This window comes from Ictalurus furcatus, chromosome 5 (genome assembly GCF_023375685.1).
Source record: "Ictalurus furcatus strain D&B chromosome 5, Billie_1.0, whole genome shotgun sequence".
Taxonomy (NCBI): domain Eukaryota; kingdom Metazoa; phylum Chordata; class Actinopteri; order Siluriformes; family Ictaluridae; genus Ictalurus; species Ictalurus furcatus.
The window spans coordinates 5,563,592-5,588,038 of NC_071259.1; the positions used below are offsets into that span (position 1 = coordinate 5,563,592).

A 24,447-nucleotide genomic window follows, 5' to 3' on the forward strand; every position below is an offset into this window, starting at 1 on the left:
TGTGTATGTGATTGTGCCCTGCGATGGATTGGCACCCTGTCCAGGGTGTACCCCGCCTTGTGCCCCATACTCCCTAGCATAGGCTCCAGGTTTCCCTGCGACCCTGAAAAGGAGTAAGCGGTAGAAGATGGATGGATAGATTGAACAGGGTATGGTGAGAATGGATTGGATTCCTGGATGGGATATGGTAGGAATGCATTTTATTCTTGGCTCTATTGTTTTAGACACTCATGCATTGGATAGGATACGTTGAGATTGGATTCTTGGCTCTGGTGTTTACAGTAGCCTCTCACTGATTAAACAGGATAGGGTAGGAATGGATTGAATTCCTGGCTGTAGTCAGTTATCCAGTCTGCTGGGCCCTGTTTCAAAAAGCCAAGTTCACTCTCATTTTCCTTTAGCCTTACAGTCTGGAGTAAAGTCCTGAATATCTCACCCTCTCTCAGACACATCCTTCAGATTCTCTCCATCTTCATACCTGCATGTGAACGTGAACGTGAACTTGTCTTCTCGGCCTGCTTTTCTTCCTCTAACCTCTTACTCCAACATACAGTGGTATAAACTGAAAAAAAAAAAAAAAACCCACAAGATGAAGAGCATGCCGAGTTTTACTGCTTCCTCTTGTCTAGAACATGAACCAGCTTCAGGCAGGAAAGTTATTAGAAAACACATGTTTTAGTTCCAATTATGCTCTAACCTTCCATTATACCTGCTTAATAAATACTACACAAGTTCAATGCGCAACATATTTCAGTGTTGCTACTGTGGTTAAAAAAAAACAACAAAAAAAAAGCGTAGCTGGAACATTGGAGCGTGTTGTTAACACTGACGGATGTTCGTGTTCAACCTTTTGCCTTTAAATCAGTTCGACAGCAACTCAGATCAGCATTTTGCTGTCATTAATTAAACGGCCCTCGGAGGTGACGGGGTTTCCTTACAGAACTTTCCGTGTCTTGTTATGTAACGATAAGCCCATTGTCTAAGACCAAATCGTTAAGCAGAGGAGATCCTGTGTACGAGTTCATCTAAGTGTGCTTTACGTTTCGGTTGCATTTAGGAGGTTTTCTTGATTCTTTTAATAGTTTGTGTAATTGTATTTTTTGTTGTTTTGTTGTTGCTTTTATTTACACGTGTCAGCATGAGGGACGACGACAGGCACGTCTGTATATGAAATGTGGGTCTTTTACGTGTGTGTGTGTATGTGTGTATGTGTGTGTGTGTGATTTTTGTGAAACAAATTTATTTCTGACCATAACTGTCTAATTTATCAAACTGGATCAAACATATTTATTCATAAAATCATTGACAGGAGCATTTACAAGGAATTGTGGAATTCATGAGAATCCTGTTAGTTCACGAAAACATAAGTATCCTACAACACCTCCTGTGTTTTGTGAGAATGTATGTACAATGAGACTAATGTCTAATGAACCCCAACGCCCAGTTGTTCAGAAGTAATCCGATCGGATTTCGGCTATCGGATCGGATCGGATCTTAATCTTGAAAATGGGAAGTTCAAAAGAAGAAAAGAAAAGGATTCGGAAATCAGATTAGCTCACGTAATCCGATCTTGCTTTTGATCAAACCTTCAGTATGTGTTGCTTAAAACTTTTTTTAGCAGGATTGGGATAAAAAATCCAAAAACTCAGGATTATCCTGATCCCAGCAGAAGGGTGGATTCACTGAGGATATATCCGGAACAAAATGGAATAAAACTTTCAAACTGGTCAAATAGTCCAACGTTTGTATCATGTAGTATATACATTTATTTATACTTTGCACTTGATTTGTTTAACCGTTACAGTCATAATGTAGATAAAGTAGACATTAGGCTCCCAATGAATCCTTTCAGTACAGTAAAGTAGAAAAGAAAAAAAGATTTTGTCCCCATGAATAATCCCCCAAACAGCTGTCAATATCAAACAAATATAATATATTCAACTTTAACTGTCATTTATCACTGTATATTAATTACAATGACTCGATCGTCAGAGATGAAAAAGTCAAAAGTAGTTTCTAACAATTGCGTCCCTTATTGCTCTCCACATACGAAGAACTCTGAACGTTCTTATTTCGTTAATTATTGGACGTGTAGACTTTTTATGATTTAAAACGTGTTCAAAATTTTCACAATGTTTTTGTGAATAATGTAGATTGGTTTGTTTGTCTCTTCATATAAAAAAACACTTGAAGTGACCCCATGCTAGCAAATCCAGCCTACCTGTTGTTCTTTACACAGCTAGTAGCCTACACTGTGATATTTAGTCTGATTTAGAGCACTAGTAATCTGGATTTGGTAATCTTGAAAGGTTTGTACATGGATCAGGGTGATCCAATCCAATGCTGCTTTGAAAAACCGTCACAAAAGGAAGATGGATTACTTGATCCTAGACAGCAAAAACATGGGATTTTCAAAATTTCAAAGATTAAACTTTTTGAACAACCGGGCTCAATTGATTGGCTTCAGATTGTTTAATTAGTGAGTTGCAGTCTATGCAGGAGTATGTTGTGAAATTTAAAACGCTTATTTATTTCACTTGCACTGACAGATTGGATGAAAGTATTGTGGTTTGGAGAGAAAAAAAAATCAGTCTAAACAAAATCCATCAAATAAAACTATCAATTTAAGTACGATAAAAGGAGGAAGAATTAGTGTGTGTCTGTGGTAGGCGATGCGCTGCAGTGGCTGAGCTGCATTACTGGACGATTTAGGCAACGCTAAGGTTTTGCGGTGTTCTTTCAGTCATTATTTGACATTTTGTGAGTATCACTGATTATAAATTAGTGATACAAAGAAAATGACCAAATCTGGTGTGAATTTTTTGTTCGGTTTGTCCTACGAAAACATTTACACATAACTTAACTAAAAAAAAAATTATTAATGAAGTCCAATCATACCTTTCTCGAATTTTCTCTCAGCTACCTGATTGGAGAAAAGCACCTCAGGACGAAAGATAGAGGTAGTGCCAATCCGAGCCATCCCACAAACCCTTGCGCCGGCATTCAGCAAGACATAGTGCCTAGCGTCATACATGCTAATGGTAAGACGTGACTCTTTTCTTTCTGCTTAGCTCTTCTCTTCTCTCCATTGTCCAGCCGGAAATAAACAGGAATAATCACTGACACATTTCTTCTTGTTTTGGGACTCTGCATTGGATTTGAAGTCACATGATGACAAAGTGCAGAATGACAGCTTTTATTTGAGGCTTTGTAGGGTGACATGTAGGAATCAGAGCTGTTTTTATACAAAGTCCCTGGCCTATTCATGTCTATGCAAATCTCTATGCACTGTTTCTTTTTAAATCCAATTTGCTGTGCAGAATCACAACAACAACAAATTTGCCTCTGTCTAACTGCTTACAGATTGCCCTGTTAGATATCCGGTTCTTTTTTTTACAGCCCTTTTCACTGTTAATTTGTTTCCAGGAACCGGGGAAAAAAGATTTCTGCCTCTTTATTGTTTCAGGTTTCCTTACCTCAGGGTGGTATCTGATTAACACGCATACAAACAGAGCTCTGTATAAAGCAGAGAGAGAGAGGAGAGAGAGAGAGAGAGAGAGAGAGAACAGTATTGTAAACACTGAGCTTGTCTCTAAATATTTTCCATTTACCTTACATATACGAAGAGGCAAAAAACATTATATGGAGCTAATACCAAGGCAAAGTAATAAAACTAACGAAACTAAGATGTCTAAGATGACTTACACTGATGTTACACCATCCAGCTACACCCTGAAGCTTTGGTCAGGATCATGGATTACATTGAGTCATAGATTGCACACGGTTTTGGGTGTAGACAGATTTCCGTTATGTTAGTTGCGTAAATTAGCTTTGTATCTCCAATACGATACAAAAGAAGCAAACTTCACCAACACCAAACACACCATTACTAACACCAAACACGCCATTACCGACACCAAACATGCCATTACAGACACCAAACACGCCATTACCGACGCCAAACACGCCATTACAGACACCAAACACGCCATTACCGACGCCAAACACGCCATTACCGACGCCAAACACGCCATTACAGACACCAAACACGCCATTACCGACGCCAAACACGCCATTACCGACGCCAAACACGCCATTACCGACGCCAAACACGCCATTACAGACGCCAAACACGCCATTACCGATGCCAAACACGCCATTACAGACACTAAACACACCATTACAACACCAAACACGTGTGCTATATGCCTGGATAAAAACATCTGCCAAACTGAGAAATGTAAATGAATATGCTGACTTATTAGAAAGGAATGTTCCAGAAAAAAATTCTCCATAGAATGCATTTATTTGTTTGTTTGGTTGGTTGTTTTTTTGAAAATATTGATATATTAAAAATGTTTGAAGGCACTGAAGCCATTTGTCTAATCAGAGCCTTTTGAGGTTCATGTTCTGTAATAAAATTGTAGGAGCACATTCAGGATGAAGATCTTATGTATCAATTCTGATTCTTGACACTTGTTTTCGGCTTTGCTCCGCAGACAGAACAGCGTATGTGTCTGCAGACATGGACTTTCCACCTAAGAGAGAGGAGAAAAAGGTATGGGAGGTTCTGGTTCTGGGGACAGTATGTTGTGATGTATCTTCAGCCCGTTTGTTTGATTATGTTTATTTTTTTTCATTTATGGTCACAGATGAAAGCAGCACGAGCCAAATTCAATTTCCAAGCCCAGTCACCCAAGTAAGTATAAATATACAAGGTTGCATTTAAGTGTTCAGGATCACTCTTGGTATATTAATGGATTTAACTGAATAAACAGGAAGGGTGCATCAGCAGTGTTAAGCTGTATTTATCCTAGCCTGAATGTTCTTTCAGGAACATTCACATGAACATGTGAAATTCAACATGATTCAACTACAACTCAACGTTGGCTTCTTCTCAGTGCAATAATGAGTTCTCCAATAGATGGCAGTGTTTGTCCACTATGGATAAGACTGTATCACAGGCTATAGAAACGTTGAAAAAAATATATATTTGCATAGATCTTTTATAGTGCCGGCTCATTTCAAGGATTTAGGGGAAACATACAGTATATAACATTCTGTTTTCAATTTCAAACGAGAATTTCTCAAATACAGTGCACCCCAGGTACAGGACCGTTAAGACACTGATGAGCCCTTGAGCAAGATTCCTATATGTTTAGGTTGTATCCTCTTTGAATTCTCCCTTCGGATTCCCTTTGGATAAAAATCATCAACCCAACTGATACAACCAATTATACCCGAGCACTGTTGATCGTTAGGAGGCGTTGATGAATTATCTACATCAGCAGCTCGGACCTTAGTGCCAGCAGCTGCAAGATTTATATTAATGCACTCATTCTAATACATTATAGTATCTGTAGTAATTACGTACACAGGGACTTGTATGGCGGACATTCTACATAAACATATTTATTAAAACGTGTATTTTGAGTGATTAGCAAGTTTGCCTCGCGTCTCTGGGGCTATGGGTTCGAATACCACCTCCGCCCTGTGTGCACAGAGCTTTCACGTGCTTTCCTGTGCTTTGCGGGTTTCCTACAGGTACTCCGGTTTCCTCCCCCAGTCTAAAGACATGCACTGTAGGCTGATTGGCATTTCCAAATTATCTATAGTGTGTGAATGGGTATGCAATTATGCCCTGTGGTGGGTTAGTGTCCCCTGCCTTGTTTTCTGAGTTCCCTGGGATAGGCTCCAGGCTCCCCAAAACCCTGTGTATGATAAGCGGTATCTAAAATCAGTCTGTACAGTAGAGTTTTTTCTTTGTGATTGTTGCGGGCAAAAATACTTGATTTTGCTGTGGCTTTTTTTCAAAATTTGCGACGCACGTTTTGTGTGCTTTTTTGAGGAAAATGTCTGAAATCGCAGTTGCACTGAATAGTTTCGCAGGGTCTTTCGCAGTGACGTTTGTTTGTAAACGAGACCTTTTAGCTGTACTTACGTTCGACACACATGAATCGAAGAGGGTTTTCGGCTGAACGCTTGTTGCGATGGCATCACATGACGCGTCTTGGCCCAAACCTGCGGAATATGTGTGGTAATTTTGAAAAATTGCACGCTCCTCCGAATATCGTCTCCTTGATTTCGCGTTCATTTCTGCGATCGCAAAATCCCGGAGGGACTGGAAAATGAACAGATAGCATTTTTTAAAGCGCTTTCCAGTGTCAGTGCTTTGTAACAGTCAGAGGTAATATTGTAACTTGAGGAAAGTCTTAAAAACAGAGAGCTTTGCAGTTTCTCTGCGTTTGACTATTAACTTCAAGAGAGAGAAAAAAGGGGACGTTGGTAAGGGAACGATCGTCGATGACCGCTAGAACGTATGTGACACCAAGAACTAAGTAGTATTGTAGACATTCCACTTAAAGACTTCAAATGTAACTGTAAATGGATAAACAAACAAAAAAAAAGCATGATGAGTTGTTCTTTAATAAATAAACAAAATAATCGTTGACAAATTGCTGTGGTGTAAGAGGAATAAAACATTTTGGTCTTCACTGTTATATGGAACTAATCACCTTTCGGGATGGTAAGAGTAACTACGTATTGTGTTCGCATCGCGTTGCATGACCTGGTCATTGATTATTTTCCTATAACAGCACACACCCGAGTGTTTTATTCCCTCCATGTTAAATAGCTAAAAACGAATGGATTTGTCTTAGTTGTACACAGACTGCTCTTGAATAATTAAAACAATGGACTCGAAACTAAATTTTATGAGTTGTTGAGTATGAATTAAGGAAGTCCTGCTTAGATTTTGTATGTAGCTCAGGCCATGAATTTTCCCCACCATGGTAGTTGCATGTGTGACACTCAGCAGCCTGTATCAGGTCACAGCGCTGACTATAAGAACTCTATAGATTTCAGCAGTTAGTTTGTAATTATCACATTCCTGTGTATAACAGTTGTGTTCATTACAAGGCTTTTGTGCTGTCTGGGTTTTGCACATCCCTATGAGGATCTGCTTTCTCTCCAAATATGTCCCTTATTCCTGTTCAACAGCTATTTGTTTCCTAAGTTTAGCAAATCGAGGCAGGTCTTGAGGCAGTTTAAAAAACGGGCAGTAAAACAAGGATAAAACCGAGGAAAAACTTGTAATCCTTATTAGATTCCGGGATTCCACCTAATGGCAGCACATGTTGACCTTTGACCTTTGTTTCCCAGGGAGCTGACCCTGCAGAAGGGTGATGTGGTGTACATTCACCGCCAGGTTGATGCCAATTGGTATGAAGGAGAGCATCATGGGAGAGCAGGGATCTTTCCTACTAGCTACGTTGAGGTACGTGTGCGTGTCTGTATGTTTGGGGTGTTCACATATTGTGAAATGAACTTATCGTAGATGCTCACTCTTCCTCTCATCCATCTATCCTTGAGCAGATAATTCCTCCGACAGAGAAGCCAGTGCCGATAAAGTCTCCCAGTGTACAGGTGCTGGAGTACGGTGAGGCCGTGGCTCTGTTCAACTTCAACGCCGACCTGCCGGTGGAGCTGTCCTTCAGGAAGGTACTGGCTCCTAAAAACGATATAATAATAATAATAATAATAATAATAATAATAATAATAATGGGCATAATTATACTCTTTTAGGGCGAGGTGATATCCATAACACGGCGGGTAGATGATCACTGGTTGGAGGGTCGGATCCCAGGCACCGCCCGTAGCGGCATTTTCCCCGCCAACTATGTGCAGGTCAACAAAATGCCTCGCACCAAAACCGCTGATGACCTTTCACCCTGCCCACTCTCGCCCCTCTCCCCTTCCCCTCACTGCTCTCAGGTTCCGCTTTCACCTCACGCACGCACCAGTCAATCACGCTCACCCCTCTCACCCACACAGCCCGCCTCCACCAGACAGCCGTCCAATCACTTTGTGTTCTCGCCTGGGCCCGCCTCACCCACTCCACCCAACAGCCACAGGAGTTTCTCACCTTCAGCATGCAGCTCACTGGACAGAGAAGTGAGATCCCCTGTTTCACAATCCAGTCATGTCCTGGCGTCTCCACAGGGCCCGGGACTGACAGCGAACATGAACCTGAGACCTTCGTTGACTTATCAGGTATCAAGATGGTAACATTTATGGTGGTAATGTTTATATATTCCATTATAGTGAAGCTATTTCATCACTGATCCGGGTTTCAGAAGGTCATAAAGTAATGAAATGTCTTCAAAATTATTCAAATGGGTTATTTTTATCTTTCTTTTGATTAGACCTTGTATAAGAGGTATGATGTTAGTCTTGTAACCTCTTTGTGTAGGATGGAACCAGGACACACTCGCCTCAGTCTTACGCACACGTTAAAACTCCACCATCAGCAGCTTCCCCGGTCAACAGCAGCTCTACAGTCATACCACGACAGCCGTAAGTCTTAGATCCCCTTAGAGTGATCTGATTATTGTTCATGATTAAATACATTCCTAACCTTCGGTCTCTCTGCCAGATATAAGGCAGTTTACAACTACAAGCCCCAGAATGGAGACGAGCTGGAGCTGAGGGAAGGAGACATCGTTCAGGTGATGGAGAAGTGTGATGACGGCTGGTTTGTAGGTAAACAGCTCTTTTACATCATGGATGACTTTCTTTTAGAATTACAATGTATTGCTTTACTTTCCCTCTAGTACGATCTCGCAGTCCTGGCTGTAGATTATGCATATTTTTGACTTACCTGCCCTCTACAGGACACTATCTGTTACTACATCATTAGTAAAACGATGCCTGGTGCTTAATAGTGTGCTAGATTTAGGGCATTTAGGATAAAATCAGTTCGTGTTTGGATCAAACAGAAGACTGTGGAAGAAATTGTTGGATTTCTTTGATCACATAGAGAGCTGCTAGGATCAAGGACTATTCTATGACGCGAGTTTACTTGTGCCTTATTTCAACTATCCTGGCTAATTTATAGCAATTTCGTAGTTCCAAAAAAGGAGGCTAATCTTAAATACCACTCAGTTACTATGGCAACCTGCACTTTTGGACAAACAAGCTCAGTGTCAGGCTAATGTTGAAGCTTAATTACCTGTAAAATTGTGCATTTTTCTAGCATTAAATTGAGGCTCAATAGTATTAAATCAATGCTTGCTGGGATTATTGAAGATTGCCAGGATTAAATTAGAGTTTAGAATAGAATAAAATGGAGGTTTTCTGGAATCATAATGATAAATCATAGCTTGCTAGGATGAAATTGAGGTTTGGCAGGATTAAATCATTTGCTAGGATTAAATCAAGGTTTGCTGGGATGACTTGGATGCTTTTTAGGATTAAATTAATTTTTTTTTTTGGGGGGGGGGTGTTAAATTGAGGGTTGTTGGGATTAAATCCTGATTACTGGGATCAAATATTGGCTTGTTAGGATCACGTTGAGGCTTGCTGGGATTAAATCGAAGCTTGCTAGGATTAAATTGAGGCTTGGTAGGAACAAATCAAGGTTTTCTAGGATTAAATTAAGGTTTGTTGGGATTAAATCAAGGTTTGCTTGGATTATATTGAAGTTTACTAAGATTAATTTGAGTCCTGGTATGATTAAATCTAGGTTTGCTGGGATTAAATTGAGGCTTGCTAGGATTAAATTGAGGCTTGGCAGGATTAAGTCAAGCTTTGCTGGGATTAAGTCAAGTTTTGCTGGGATTAAGTCAAGGTTTGCTGGAATTAAGTTAAGGTTTGCTGGGATTAAATCTAGGTTTGCTAGGATTAAATTGAGGCTTGGCAGGATTAAATTATGGTTTGCTGGGATTAAGTCAAAGTTTGCTAGGATTACATCCTGGGATTGAACTAATCATTTTAGATAGCATTAGTGAAATCTTTGGCTTACTTATTGGTACTGATGTTGACCCCCTTCTCCTTACAGGTACGTCTGAGAGGACCCACGCTTTTGGAACGTTTCCTGGCAACTATGTGGCACCTGTTTGAACATGAACAAATGTTTTGGCACATTCACTACGTCTGCAGTCTCGCCCACTAATTCGAAGAGAATTTTACCATATATACACACACACATATATTTCTCTGCACAATCAATCTTCAATCTCTCCATCATCATCTCTCACTTTTCAGCTCCTGAACTGGTTTGCATGCACACTCTGTTCACGTTTTGAGCACTTGGGTATGTGTGTGTGTCTGTGTGTGTTTTCACAAGCACTCCCTGGATGTGGTGGCAATGGCAAAGACACTGTGTTTGGAACAGTCAAGGCAACTCGCTTGTTTTTAAAGCCACCAGTGACTGATTTAAGAGGCGGCCATGGATATGATTTGGACTGGACTGCTGCCATAGAGAACTCCTTATCACCCACATGCTTATTTTGCAGCACATGCTGTGTTTGACAGTTTTGTGTAAAGATTTCCTCCGTCCTGCGTTTCAGATTTGTAACAGCCCAGCAGCTCCGTGAGGACACGCATCAGGATGGACGAACCTTCTCAGTTATCATGATCATCACAAATATTAGTGTTGTTGTTTTTTTGCTGGCTTGATATTCACAACACAACCATGTAATTCCTTGCCTGCTAGAGCTTCATCTATGTGTAGTATATATTAGTGCTGTATCTGTTAATCTATTGCTCGAGGCACTATTGAAGGATCAGCTCACTCTGGAGCATTCTGGGGATTTTTGTAATATTTCTGAGGAATTAACTCTTGCAGAACTGGCTTCAGTATGTGCGTATTATAAATCTAGAGCTCAAACATGTCTGTGATGGATTAGCTGGAGTTTTACAGTTCAGGGCTATATATGAGAATAACGAAATATGATTGCATACATAACAAAAGCCTATTACTGAAAACTTGTTCTAGATCATTGTTGTATGTTGAGTAATACAGTACATTTCCTGGCATCTAATATGCTATTTAGAAACATGACCAATCCGAGACATGCTGTGCGTCATGAAGGGTATGGCTCTGTCATTGAGATCGGGCGTTCCTTGATGGAAAGCAAGTCTCGTGTCATTTCTGATCAGCTCCTTGCTGGAACATTCTTTCTCCATCAACTTGATCTGGTGAAACATTCATAAGAATTCAAACGAGTGAAGACGATGTGGTTGGGGTTGGGTTTTTTTTTTGAGTTAAAGTATAAACCTTAACCTTTGTAACTATTTACACAAATTGAGTCACTTAGATATGGTTTGGTTGTCACTTGGAAAACCATTGTGGTTTTCATCGACCACATTCCAATTCAAATCCCCCCCTCCCCCCACCTCCAAAAAAAAAAAAAAAAAAACTTTCCTGAAGTTTAACATGACATCAGACCCTGTTATGAAGTGATCCTAATTTGTAATTGTACTACTAAAGCAACGTCTACCGCATATCGGCCACTAACTTACTTTTTGAGAACGAAAACGTTCTTGGAAAGATGAAGTAAGATGGTGACTAAAGTATAACGAAAAAGGAAGTGTTTTGATCATATCATGAACAAGAATGTGACTGACCAGCTGATGTATGTAAAGTAATTCTGTCACAAACTACAGTGTGTTATCTCGTGATCCCTGTCACGGTCAATTCCAATTAAAAAGCGACTTCTTAATATGCATTCCTTACATTCGCAGTCATGGAATTTCAGAGGAATACTGACTTGACCACAGGTTATTATGGGATGGTTAGGTTACACTAGAACGGTGAATGCTTGTATGTGGTTGTATTGTGTAGGATACTGCTTTCTAACTCGAGTATTATTTCCAGATTTTTTTTTTTTTTTTCGTTTTGATTTCTGAGACTGTACAGATATTAACAGTTATCAAAACTGCAAAAAATATAATATATTTTTACTGATCACACAGTGTATTTCAGTAGCTATGGTACTCACAGATTTTGATAACCATCAAATAAATGCACCCTGTGCTGGGGAAAAAAAGATACACTTCGTTCTTTTTTATTATTATTTATTTTTTTTACACAACATAGCTTTAAGGTGTGCTCTAAAGAAACCAGTCTGCTAATTCCTCATGTTCTTCATGCCATGTGTTTGACTTTAGGTTGTGTTCGAAAACACTCATATGCTTGTCTTTGCTTAGATGTTCTTCTTGTAGCTATGATACAGAACCTCATGACTGAGATCAGTAACATTTTCCATTGCCTTGTGGTGTTGTATTGTGACACAGTGAGGGAAAAATCCCTGCAGATGGGAACACTTTTTAGATAATCAGACAAGTTTCAAAGTAACTCATTTGAATTCCTGAAAACTTCAAAAAGGGGGATTCGGCAATGTTTTTCTGATGGAGTTTATAGCTAAAGGTCAGAATGTAAGGACTAATGTTCATTTTAAAAACAAAATGATTTCAGAGTAAAGAAAACTATTTATTAAGCAATAGATTAAAATAACCTTATACCAGAGCACTGCTGTATTCTCACTTCTGATTGGTAGTAGGTGTTGATTAATTTTATAATAATAGCAGCTTTATAGTAGATCTGACTGATTTCTGTGAGATGTCTATTTAGCGTTTATTGAAGGAGTCTTAGGTGTCAGGGCTTAAAGCTGTAACTTGAAGATTTCCGACAGTCTTGGCAACAGAGGGCTTTTGTGATTAAGACAACAAACACATAAAACACACCTGAATTCTCACCTCCCTCCTAACTAACTACTATTCCATGACTCAGACACCCGTGTCACTTTAGAAGGGAGCGCAGTTTTCTAGTACGAAACAGAACCCACCCTGAATTCCAGCCTACGTTTCTAATCAAGCGAAGGTGTGGCCTTGCACTTTTGAGTAACCTGGGTGTGTTTGAGCTGGGGGAAAATAAAAGAACTAATCTGGACTCCCTTGATTTAGAGTACAATATACTGAAGAATATTGGAGTGGCCTATAATATTAGAGTATATAGGTGTGAAATGACAGGGCTGCGCACGTCATACTGTCCAATAATGAAAGAACAATGTAGCCAACACGTTATGAATAAATATTGGTGAATAAACACATCGATAACATAGATTTCTAGTTCATTCCTGATTTGAACCTCTATGTAATACAGGTACAACCCTAAACACATGTATATAATACGTCCAAGCACAGTATTATGCGTAGTGTGATGAGCTCAAAAAGGGATCCAGAGATTTTCAGGTGTCAGTAACATATAGGAGGAGTTCATGGTTTTATTAATTGATGTTTTTAATAACATGATGGTGGAAATCACTATTCAATAATATCTACTACTATTGTTAGAGTTGTTATTGTTCATTTGTAGAAATGATAATGAACTGGCACAGTGGTGCAGCAGGCACCGTGGGTGCGTCACAGCTCCACGGTCCCCGTTTAGATCCGGAGCTCATGTTAATCTATGTGAGGAGTTTAGCATGTTCTCCAAGTGTCCCTGTGGGTTTTGTTTAGGTTCTCTGGTTACCTTTGACCACCCAAAAACATAACTATGTGAAACTATCTCTAGGTGTGAATGAGCCTGTGAATTTGTGCGTACATAGTGTCAGGGTGTATTCACACCTCTTCCCCAGCATTCCTGGGATAGGATCTGGATCCACCTCAATCTTCAATGGTTACTGAAGACAAATGAATGAATGAATGAATGAATGAACGAATGAGGTGGTGTGAAGCAGAGCCACCCTGAATGATTATTTTACTATAACAGCACATCCTGAAGTGTTTAAATACTCTTATTTCACAACAATTTGTCCACGACAAGAAGTTTGATATATATTTTTTTATTATTAAAGAATGACGTGTCATACTGCTTATCCATTTCTAATTACTTTTATTGTTGTACAATGTCCATGAACCAAATTAGTTCCTGTTACCACTTTCGTTATAACAGCTATAAACAGTTGTTTCCTTACCCTGAATTGTCACTTGAGTTGAATGTTCTTAATGTAGGAAGTTGTTCATTGTTGAACCCCCCCCCCCCCCCCCATAACTTAATAACAAGCTTAAACAATCAGCCTGTAATCCACCTGCTGTTTTAATAAATAAAACTGCATAAGGTGCTGTTTATATGATGTGGAGGGAAAAATGCTATATATCTTTTAACATCTCTGGTTTGTGCAGGCGTATAGGTCAGGGGAAAAAAAAACCTCATTGCTGTAATAAATAAATAAATGTGATGGATATGACGGTACCATGCCCTGTGATGGACTGGTATGCCATCCGGGGTGTATTCCTGCCTCACACCCAATGTTGCTCTGGATCCACCGGGACCCTGACCAGAATAAATCACTTACTGAAGATGAATGAGTGAATGATGGTATATATTTGTCTGATGTTTGGATTTCTGTGCTGCTATCGATATAATATGAAGGTTGGTAAAAAAAAAAAAAATTGAATTAATGAAATACTGACTGCATATGGCTCTGTGTGTGCGGAGTTTACGTGTTCTCCCCGTGCTGCAGGGGCTTCCTCCGGGTACTCCGGTTTCCTCCCCAGTCCAAAGACATGCATGGTAGGCTGATTGGCATGTCCAAAAGTGTCCGTAGTGTATGAATGGGTGTGTGAATTTGTATGTGATTGTGCCCTGCGATGGACTGGCACCCTGTCCAGGGTGTACCCCACCTTGTGCCCGAAGGCTAAGCGGTATAGAAGATGGATGGATGGATGGATGGATGACTGCATATGTAGACCTACAGGGCCACAGGCTCCCATCCCTGGTCATGTAGTACACCCTGTCCTACACATATGAGCGTTTTCCTTGCTCCCCGAATGCTTGATCCAACCAATCAGCTTAATAACAGTCCTTCCTGATTTGACGTGGGTGTGTTAGAGCTGGGAAAGCACTAAAATGTGGGGAAAAAAACACCCTCCAATAAATAAACCCATGCACTAACCTATGCATTGCTACATTTCCTGAACAGCAGGTGGCGCATCGAGTCACGCGCCTCTTCAAGCTCAGTTTCGCAGGCAAAAAATAATAATATTTCTCCCGTTCTATATCCCACCCACACTTCTAGTGCCCGTCCTCTGGGCTTTATTTTGATAGCTACACGTGGCATGAGAAACCGGGGGGTGTGTTTACCGATGATGCCACATCTCAGGGCGAGAGCTCGCGCTGAAAACCACAGTGGCGAGGTGTGCAGTCACACACGCACGCGCGCCGAATAAAGGTTAAAAAGCAAGCGCGAGCTCCTGTGGCAGGTTTGCGTTTAAAAAGAAAAAAAGGGGGAAAAAAAGGGAGGCAGACCTTAAGAGTTGCATGGTGTTATTTTCTGTGTAAGAAGCCTTCGTTACAGACAACCATCCTACATTACTTATTTAATTTTTGTTTTTTTTGTACGTTTTGTTTTTGACACGAGGGGCTGCGCGCGCGGAAAATCACACGCAGGTGTCACCGTTTGTAGCTAATTTATTATTAGTATTATTATTATTATTTACCTCAGCGTTGGCGTCGTGTTCTATTTTGTTTTAAACTCTGGTAAGTTTTTTGTTTTTTACATTTTCTCAACAGTTTTAAAACCATAAGTTAGTTAATTGATCATTCACTTGTATAATTCACTGCCAAGTTGTAAGTACTAACACTTAAAAAAAAAAAATTGTTTAGAACAAAAATAATGACCACATTGAATTCATTCTTTAAATATTCTGTTTCTTTAAAACTGACTAAAAGTGTTAGCCATGTGCTATTTTAGCTGAATATGCAGTTTTAACCAGTTACCTCTGTCAGTTATTAACCTGTTCTAAGCTGAAGTCTCTTTCATCTTCAGGTTAATGCATTTTTGTATTAGAAGAACTTTCTAGAACATTTTTATAGCTACCCTGCAGGTCACCCACAACATTTCTGACCTGGGGAAATCCACAGAGAACTGAAGGTCTAGTTCTGTTTGGTTTTCTACCTCTCAGTTAAATTTTTTTTATATATATATAATGTTGAACTTTGGTTGCAAATTCAGTAAGCTTGAAAGAAAACAAAACCCAACAACCTAAAACTTTAAACTATTACATCAACCAAATGTTGTGAAAAACATTTGTATCTTGTCTTATTTAGATTTAATATCGTCATTTTAAGATAGTACCTCGTGATTTTAAATATATATATTTTTTAAATGAATTTACACCAGACATTGCCCTTATTTTGACATAAAATTGTTATCTCTATATTCTAGCATGCTATTTAACTCAAACTTTATTACTCAAACTTAACTAAAACATTGTTATTTCAGGATGTTTACTTATTTATTTCAAGACCATATATTGTCACTTTTTTTAGCTATGTATTGTTGTTTCAACTTGTTTCCGCCCTTCCTGAGATATTATGTTGATATTTCAACTCGATATCCCGTTATTTCATTATAGTAAGTCATTATTTTCACGTAATATCGCCGTTATTTTTACCTGTTAATTATTTCCAGAATGTCATTTGAGTTAATTAATCAAATATATTAATATGTAGCCCTACACTTACCACCGGATTGTGAATTGAACAAGATATGAAGTTAAAATAATGGCATACTATCTTGAAATAACGGCATGGCGAGTCAATTTTTTTCGTATTAATACCAGGACATGATTGTAAATGGGAAATGCCACCATGTTGTTGTACCATCCCGATGGTCGGCCTGGGCGTTAACTGATGAATTATTATCAGTGTCTGGATTTGTATTGTCCTCGTCTATGCGATTAGCCGAACCCGTCGAAATACAGAATAACAACAGAGATTTGTTGATCACTACCGTTAGCTAGTTTGGCATAGCCGGATTTGTCGATATGCGGCGTAACAACAAAGGGTGTGTCTCAATCAGCTTCCTAGTTCAGTAGTCAGGGCACTGATCAGGGAGTCGGCCATTTTAAGGGCTGTCTCAATCGCAGAGTCCTTGCAGTGCACTCGAACGGTCGCACCCTAAAGAAATCCCACAATGCATCACAAAAACCAGGAAGCATCGATGCTCGCTAGGTTGCCTTACTGGAAGTGACGTCATGTTTTCTGAAACCTCTCCGCTCTATTTAAAAAAAAAAAAAAAAAAAAAAAAAAAAAAAATGGCGGCCGAACCCTCAGCCAACTTCTATAAACGTAAGTAGCTTGTTATCGTTGTTGGAGCTCTGAATTGTTACGTTAACAATTTTTTTTAAACTTTTATTTGACGTTCTATATACGGTCTGTTTGAGTCTAAGGACTTTAAAGTGTTTAATGATTTTTAAAAATCCACTAGCTAGCCTACGATCCTGCTTGAAGTCCCATGACGGACACTTTTGTGATTAAGCGAACAAATTTAGATGATATAATGTCAGAAGGATATCGGTCCTGCCCATTGCTGATAAAAGCCAGCGGTGACGTTTTTCAACACGGGTACGTAGCCGTGTTGCCAGAACATGGGTCATCTGTGTCACAATGTGTAGTGAGCCAGGGTCGTTAAAAATTCGTTCCCGATTTCGTGTACACGATATACTCGTTCACAACCTAGGGAGCTGATTGAGACGCATCCAAAGACTTGTTCTTCACTGTTCGGTAGATAAACGTTTTTGGGTGTCCATATCAACCATGATGGGTTCAAATACCTGAGCCTGTTTTGTGTCGTAACAAATTGAGCTCATTGTTTTTACAGAAGTACTGAGAGTTTCTGTTTATTTATGAAGGGGAGGGGGGGGGATGTGTGACTCAGCACCAACCTATATAACCATAATTAATCATTTAAGTGCCTGCACATTCTGAAATTAGAAGTGATTTATTCAGCGAATATACACGATTAAAGACCATACATGATATATATGCATAATACCACACCCTTTAATACCATGACTAGCATGTGGCTGTATAAAGCCATACAATGTAATATGTCACGAAGCCTAAGTACAATTTGATTATAGTAACACGGCGCTAAGATCTTGTCCTGTTGTATGGTACATGCAGTACCACAATACAGCACAGCAGCACACAACCTCCTGATCTGAGTTCACATCTTTGGCTGCCTGCAGCTGAAAACAAATCAGTGATGACTGTGCGGTACGTTTTAACCAGGCATGAAAAAATGCTGGAACTTGCTGAATCTTCCCAGCTCATTACCTTCCCTTTGTCTGCCTCTCTCTCTCACTCTCTCTCTCTGGCACACCTCATCACCTCTCCTGTGTGTATATTTAGATGGGTCCAGACTGCTGAATGGGCATGAGGCAGAGGATCCACAAACACACCACTCGGTCATTGTACTGGCATTCAGCTTTATAATAACAGAGCTGTGGAAAAGAAAAGGGGGGGGAAAAGCACAAAACGCTGGTGAACTGCCCGTTTCTCTGGTGGAGAAGGTCGGTTATTGGCACAAATCACTGCCGCTAAAGCTTCAGCAGCAAAGTACCAGTTCACTTTTTTTTTTTTTTTTTAAGGTTCTGCAAGAAACCGTGCAAAATTGAAGCCTCTGTTCATTGTCCTTTTCGCACATGTTTTTTTTTCTTTCTTAATTAGCTTCACAAATCTGTAATTTATCCTTGGATTCGATTTCTGACCTTTTGTACGATCTACAGCCGGCCTTCTATGTATTTCGCTGAAGCTCCGCCCCCACATCTCTCTGGAAGTCTCTCCTCAGATTGCAGCTCGTCAAAATGTGAGCTAAGTTACTGATCTAATTCAGTTGCCGTTGTGCACTTTGGGAACATAATCAGTGAGGTCTAATTGTAACTTCGGCGTTTGTAAGTCAGGTGTGGACAATTGAAGCAGATTTTGTGTCTGCGCTGTTAGTGTTTTTTTTCTAAACCGTTCGTCATCATCCCACCTGCTGCACTACACACATCACCTGAGTCGCGTTCTGGCTGACTTTTGACCAGGCGGATTAATTAGATTAACGTTTCAGAATTGGGCGATCTTTTGAGAATCGGGAACATGAAGGGATGTTGAAACACAAATCTGAGTAAAATAAAGTGTAGTGTAAAGCTCTGATACCTGCATGCAGCCAGTCTGCAGTTAGAGATTGCAAATAATGTTTTGCGTGGAATGTGAGGATGGAACACTACGTCTAGCTTGACGTAGTATGTTGTTATCAGGGCGTTAGCTAGACTGTTATTCATCTGGGCTGAGCCCAGATTCTTCTCCATCAAAAAAACTTTTAAAAGCACACTTCTAAATAGACTCCATGCACTTTATTCTTGCATGTGAGGGCTATTTGCTTTAAAAAATTTGAAAAATGGACAAAAAATAGGATTTTATCATAATACTTGCCTCCGATGTTATTACCGTTTGTAAAATATCGAACTTTTTGACTTTCAATGACGATGAGGCTAGTTGGTGCTGCTAGTCAAGGGGAGGCACATCTACTGTAAGCTATCGTTTTATCAGTTTAGCTGCTACAGTGCCATGTGAAGTACGTTAGCTGTCCTTATGCTCTGCTCATATCACGGTCACGTAACTTGGAACTCGTATATTCTTTTACACACCTTGTTTCCCTGCACAGCGTGAGAGGATGTTAGTGTTTCAACCCCTTTAATGCTAAAAAATCAACGCGTGTCCATTTTTCTGTTCACACTAATTGACTGCGTGAGCGAGCGTTTGGCAGAATTGAGAGCCGTCAGCCAGAGTATTTTCCTGTAAACCCTGTCTGATTGGTCTCGCCTCCGTTCACTGAAGATAAAATACAACACTCCGTTCAGTGATGATGCAAAACTACAACACTACCGTCTTCTTTTACTGATGATCGGTTATGTAGTGACGAACCGCTCCAATTATACTGTAACGCTCCAGTATTCGGGGATTAAGGAAAAATCTTCAGGGCAACAGCCCCGAATTTCCAGGCCAGGTCTTGCCCCTGGTTGTTGCATTAGGTTAGCTACCTCTTTTGGCATTGAGTTAGGCTTCTGCTCACCATAAACATGGGACTGGGAAGCACACTGGAGCTTTCCTTTGCCTGAAGGGTTAATTGATGCATTTGATTTGTGATCATTAACAATGTCGAGACACACATTAGGGATTTTTTTTTTGCAGAACATCATGTAAAAACCCCTGTTGAATATTTAGCAAATGTGATTTTCAGTTAGACTAGAAACTAACCCCATGGTATTTGTCCGTTTAGGTTTCAGTTGCAGGGCGTCATGGATTCGTAGCACGTTCGGAGCTGTTGCTTAGACAGGAAGCAGCACAGTGATATGATCTGGTGTGGACGAGTGGATGATGAAAGACTCTTCTCTCATCCTCTGTGTCGTTATCCGGCTATGGCTCATTTGTTCTTTCAGTGGCTGCTTGACCTTTGGCTTTGCTGTGCTGTGAAATGCCTGGGTAGGTTTTTTTTTTTGTCAGATTTATGTGGAGTGTGTACACGAGTGTGCATGGGTTTGTATGGCAGTGTACGCCGAGGTGTTTCTTCTTCTTGGTTAACTTTGTCCATATATGGCTTTGTGTGTTTGTGTAACTCTGCTTTTATCTCATAGTTGACGGTGCTGTAATTGAGACCGGTGTGTTTAACGGTGCTGTTTAGTCAGTGTGGGTGCCCGTGATGTATATTCAGCAGTGGGACTGCATCTGTCTGATGCTGAATCCTCATAGCTGAGATCTTATCAGGAATGGCTCGGTGTAAATCCCACCATTTTCCCTATAAATTGAATGCCATCAACCAACCAGCACATTTGGCGTCTGACGTGTGCTTCTTTTGCGCTCGAGTTACAAGCCTCCAAAACCTTTTCTGTAAATATGCGCTTCAAACTTCTCACACGTGGGTTATGAGATTGTGTAACCTGCTGTAATTTCTTAATGATGATAATTTTGTTTGAGGTAAGTTCATGAAGACTTGGGAATGAATGTCGATTTCATTACTTTGCTTGCTTCATGTAGGGCCAGTACAAAACTAAAGATGCACACCACTGGACTCCAGGCATGTCTTATTGACTACATCTGTGGAAAATTGGGCTGTTTTTGTTCCATTTCTCTCGAGTCTGTTTCACTGTTCAGCCAGGACTTGAGAACATGCTTGCGTGTCTTCAGCACACAGAAAAGTGCCTGTACGTTTTTTGTTTTTTTTTAATGTTCTGTGCTAAATGAAACCTGGAGGTGGAGGATGTGGTCTGAACTGATTGCAGAGCAATACTTAAGAGTTCACACTACCAAAAAAAAAAAGCTCACTGGAGCTTAAACCAGCCCTCAATCTCTTGTCATTCTTCCAAGTATGTTTGCAACAGTTATACATGGACAGTCCAAGACATCATTTCTAGTAGGGCTGCATTCAAAGAAGTCATTTTAAATATTGGTAAGACGGTGTGCTGTTTTCTTTTTATACCACAGCACTTTTGAATTATCGATTCTGATTAGCCGGAAGGCTTTGATTAATTTTCTCTAACAGCATCTCTGACAGTAGTGCCGGACGCTAATGTGCTCGTTCTAGTAAGTTCTCGTTTCTATAGTAATACAGAATGGTGCAAAAAAAAAAAAAACATCCAGCGAGCGGCAGTTCTGCAGACGGAAATGATTCAAGTAACTATTAAAAAAAACATTAATAAATAAGCATATCAGAACGCACGACTATCTTGTCTTAATAGTTTAATGAGGCTTGTTAGGTTGAGTAATGCCTAAGCTGCTGATTTAATACTACGTAGATGGAGATTTGTCATTATGTGATTGATTTTACATTATGGTAATTGGAACAGGAAATATTTTGTCGATTGGTGTTTTTTTTTTTTTTTTTTTTTTTTTTTTTTTTTTTTTTTAAAAAAAAGGTGCCCTGATTTATTATATGAAAATAATTGTTGCAGCCATAATTGCTGATTTAATTTGAGTCATTATCTTCATCATCTCTAAACTACTAGATGATCTCAAACTGATGTAAGTGGATTGTTACGGTTCATTTTCAAGTTATTTAAACCTCTGCTTTCATTCAGTGAAAGACATGCGAGTAGGGGAGGGCAACGTGGCAGAAATATCACACTGTGATGCCTGATGATATCTTTACAATTCACGAATACGTAATATGAGCTTTTAGTTTCGCCGAAAAAGTTCTAAAAATGTTTTCGTTCAACGTTTCCAAAAAAGATTAGTCCACTCGGTTAGTTTAAGTTCCACTGGCGTTGTTCAAGCACTGACGCCTGACGAATACTCGCAAAAGTGTGCCATGATGGGATTATGTTGCTTTATTGACGCTATCATTTATAACACCCAGATTACATGCAAACGCTAATCAATCATCAGATCAGCTCTGACTGGGCTCGATTGAGAATCTAGGTGACGGTGAGCGAGTGCTAGAAAACATATTTCTCTTCCAACATTCAGTTTAGTCTCTATGGCAGCTGAATAAATACAGTTTCGATGGCGGAGAAATGGTGTTGCGCAAACCACATCAAGAGATAACCAATGAACATTGAACGGTTTCACGCTTGTGGAATCCAGGTCTAATGATTCATGTAGCGAGAATCCAAACACACTCTAGTCATTCTATTGTATTGTGTCTATTCTCTGGACGCCGCCCTGTTTTTTTTTTTTTTACTCTTTGTCCTCTCATACCTTTGTCCTGCTCCGTTTCTGAGGTCTTCATCGCTGCAGTCCATAGGTTGGATTCACGCTGGTGCATGTATGAAATATGTGCTCAATGTTCTTCACTGTCATTAGCAGGAATCTAGAACGAAGTGTTTATCTCGGTGTTACCACGACAATGGCGTGGCTTTAGCGGGGCGTTCTCTCTGTACGTAGGGTGTGTGCTCATAAGGCATAATTGCCTAAAGCCATCATTTCAGGGAGTGGATCTGTTCGGTGACGTCGGAGTTGGAGTCGACGTGGGTGCGTATGAAATCAGATCATTAGTGCTTCGTTAGATGTTCTTTTGCTCTGCGTTGATGCTAATTGTGTGAAAACAGTGTTTTACAAAATGAAGCATGAAATATCCAAGACGCAAATGATGTGTAATATAGAAGGGATATTCATAAAACTAACGTGACTGAATGGTGACCTTTCAAAAACCTAACCATTAGTGATTTAGCTCACTGCTATAAATGAGACATCAGTGTTAAGTGGAACATCTTGCCGGACAGGAGTCGAACCCAGCGTGGTCTTTTGCTGTTGTAGTCCATCCACTTCAAGGTTCGATATGTTGTGTGTTCTGAGATGCTTTTCTGTTCACTACGGTTTGTAAAGGGTGGTTATTGGAGTTCCCAGTCTCCCTCAAGACAGAAGAAACATTCGACAGCAAATTAGCTGCTTCCAGAGATTGTAATTTATATTAAGATATTTAAAAAAAAAAGATATTGTGATGACCAATATCTTATCTTATATAAATTATAAATATAAGTTGGATGTTGTGGCGTAATTTTATCATTTATCAATATTATACAGTCTCATCACCCACCTCTAATTTTACCAAGTGGTCTGATGTTTGCATGACTTTGAACCTAAGCTCAGCCAAATGTTTCAGTGTTACAGAAGAAATGTTCTGTTCTGTGTATGTGTTCCAGAAATATTGTCAGGAGGCCATCTGCAGTTGCAATCATGCCTTACTGTCCAATATTGCTACACACACAGAGAGAGAGATACAGAACCTCTGGAAAGTAGTTTTAATATTATGCCAAGTTTTTTTTTTATTTTTTATAATGTAACATATCCTTTGACGCATGACCTAATGCCCTTTTTGACTCGTCATCATGTTATTGTTCCTGACAGAACCCTAAAACGCATTTTACGTTATGCACGAAATTCTCCAAAAAGTTCTCACGTTTCTGACCGTCCTTGAAGCAAGAGTTCGTTTCGGCACATGCTCGTCCTTTTTGGACGGATGTATGCAGATCCGGTGTTTCCTCTACGACTTTATGACTTTTCCGTCACTGTTTACTGCAGAGCCAATGTTGGATCGTGTTCTTCAACCAGAGGAGCGTTGGCGGAAGCAGACTTCAGCCAGTGTTCACTTGTGGTGCCAGACATTTTATTGGGCCTCTATTACAAACGCACTGTTTGAGACCATAGCCTTTGGATGAGGTGGGGAGCGAAGGAAGGATCTCCACAACTGACTGAGCATCCACTTTGGGAGTATCTTTTGAGCGAAATTAAACGTACATAAATCATGCTACAGCGAGTGAACGTTAAACACCGCTAACATTTAGCAGGTTTTGCTCACTCATTGCCTTTTTTTCAGTGAAATCCTCTGACCTTCTCAAGTTCAACAGCAGCTCAGAGCGAACGCTAATGTGCTCTTCAAATAGCGTCTCTAAATGTCTCCTGCTCTTACTTGCAATCGGACATGGATGGGTTTGATTTCCATTATTATAGGACGTACAGCCGTTAGCTCTCAAATTTTCGGTTATGTTTAGTCTCGCGAACATTAGCGATCATCAGTCACACATTTATTCCAAGTGCCACTTCAAAGGCCGACTCATTCCGGGTGAACTGAAGTAGTTTTGTCTTAAATTATGGGCCTTTAGGCGTTGTCTGGAAGCCTGAGCTCTTTCATGGTTTTGACTTGCCTTTCAATGACTGACACACACACTATTCTTCAGCACTGACTCATTCGATTCTGTGCCATCCCTTCATAACATGCGCTCCTGTAACTTTTGGGCTGGAAAGTATTTAATGCTAAAGGCATACACACACACACACACACACACACACACACAAGTATTTGATTTGAACCAAAAGAATTTGGGTGTATGCTT

General features: G+C 39.9%; 2 protein-coding genes across 4 annotated transcripts in view; both read left to right on the plus strand.

Moving 5' to 3' along the window:
* The window catches only part of sorbs3 (sorbin and SH3 domain containing 3), a 53,190-nt gene extending 41,357 nt beyond the window's left edge, over nt 1-11,833 (plus strand). For both annotated transcript variants that reach the window (XM_053624391.1, XM_053624390.1), the window contains exons 13-21: nt 2,920-3,041; nt 4,500-4,558; nt 4,653-4,699; nt 7,162-7,276; nt 7,375-7,500; nt 7,585-8,052; nt 8,252-8,355; nt 8,435-8,541; nt 9,839-11,833. In XM_053624391.1, coding sequence (XP_053480366.1) covers nt 2,920-3,041; nt 4,500-4,558; nt 4,653-4,699; nt 7,162-7,276; nt 7,375-7,500; nt 7,585-8,052; nt 8,252-8,355; nt 8,435-8,541; nt 9,839-9,900 — 1,210 coding nt within the window. In that variant the 3' untranslated portion in view covers nt 9,901-11,833. The remainder of the gene's footprint in view (nt 1-2,919; nt 3,042-4,499; nt 4,559-4,652; nt 4,700-7,161; nt 7,277-7,374; nt 7,501-7,584; nt 8,053-8,251; nt 8,356-8,434; nt 8,542-9,838) is intronic.
* Nucleotides 11,834-14,939: 3,106 nt separating this feature from the next.
* Nucleotides 14,940-24,447, plus strand: part of pdlim2 (PDZ and LIM domain 2 (mystique)) — a 64,384-nt gene continuing 54,876 nt past the window's right edge. The window contains exon 1 of one of the 2 annotated variants that reach the window (XM_053624413.1): nt 14,940-15,325. The gene's annotated coding sequence lies outside the window, so the exon portion shown is untranslated. Of the gene's footprint in view, nt 15,326-19,015; nt 20,102-24,447 lie in introns of those variants that run through there. The other variant, XM_053624414.1, reaches the window with a different exon arrangement.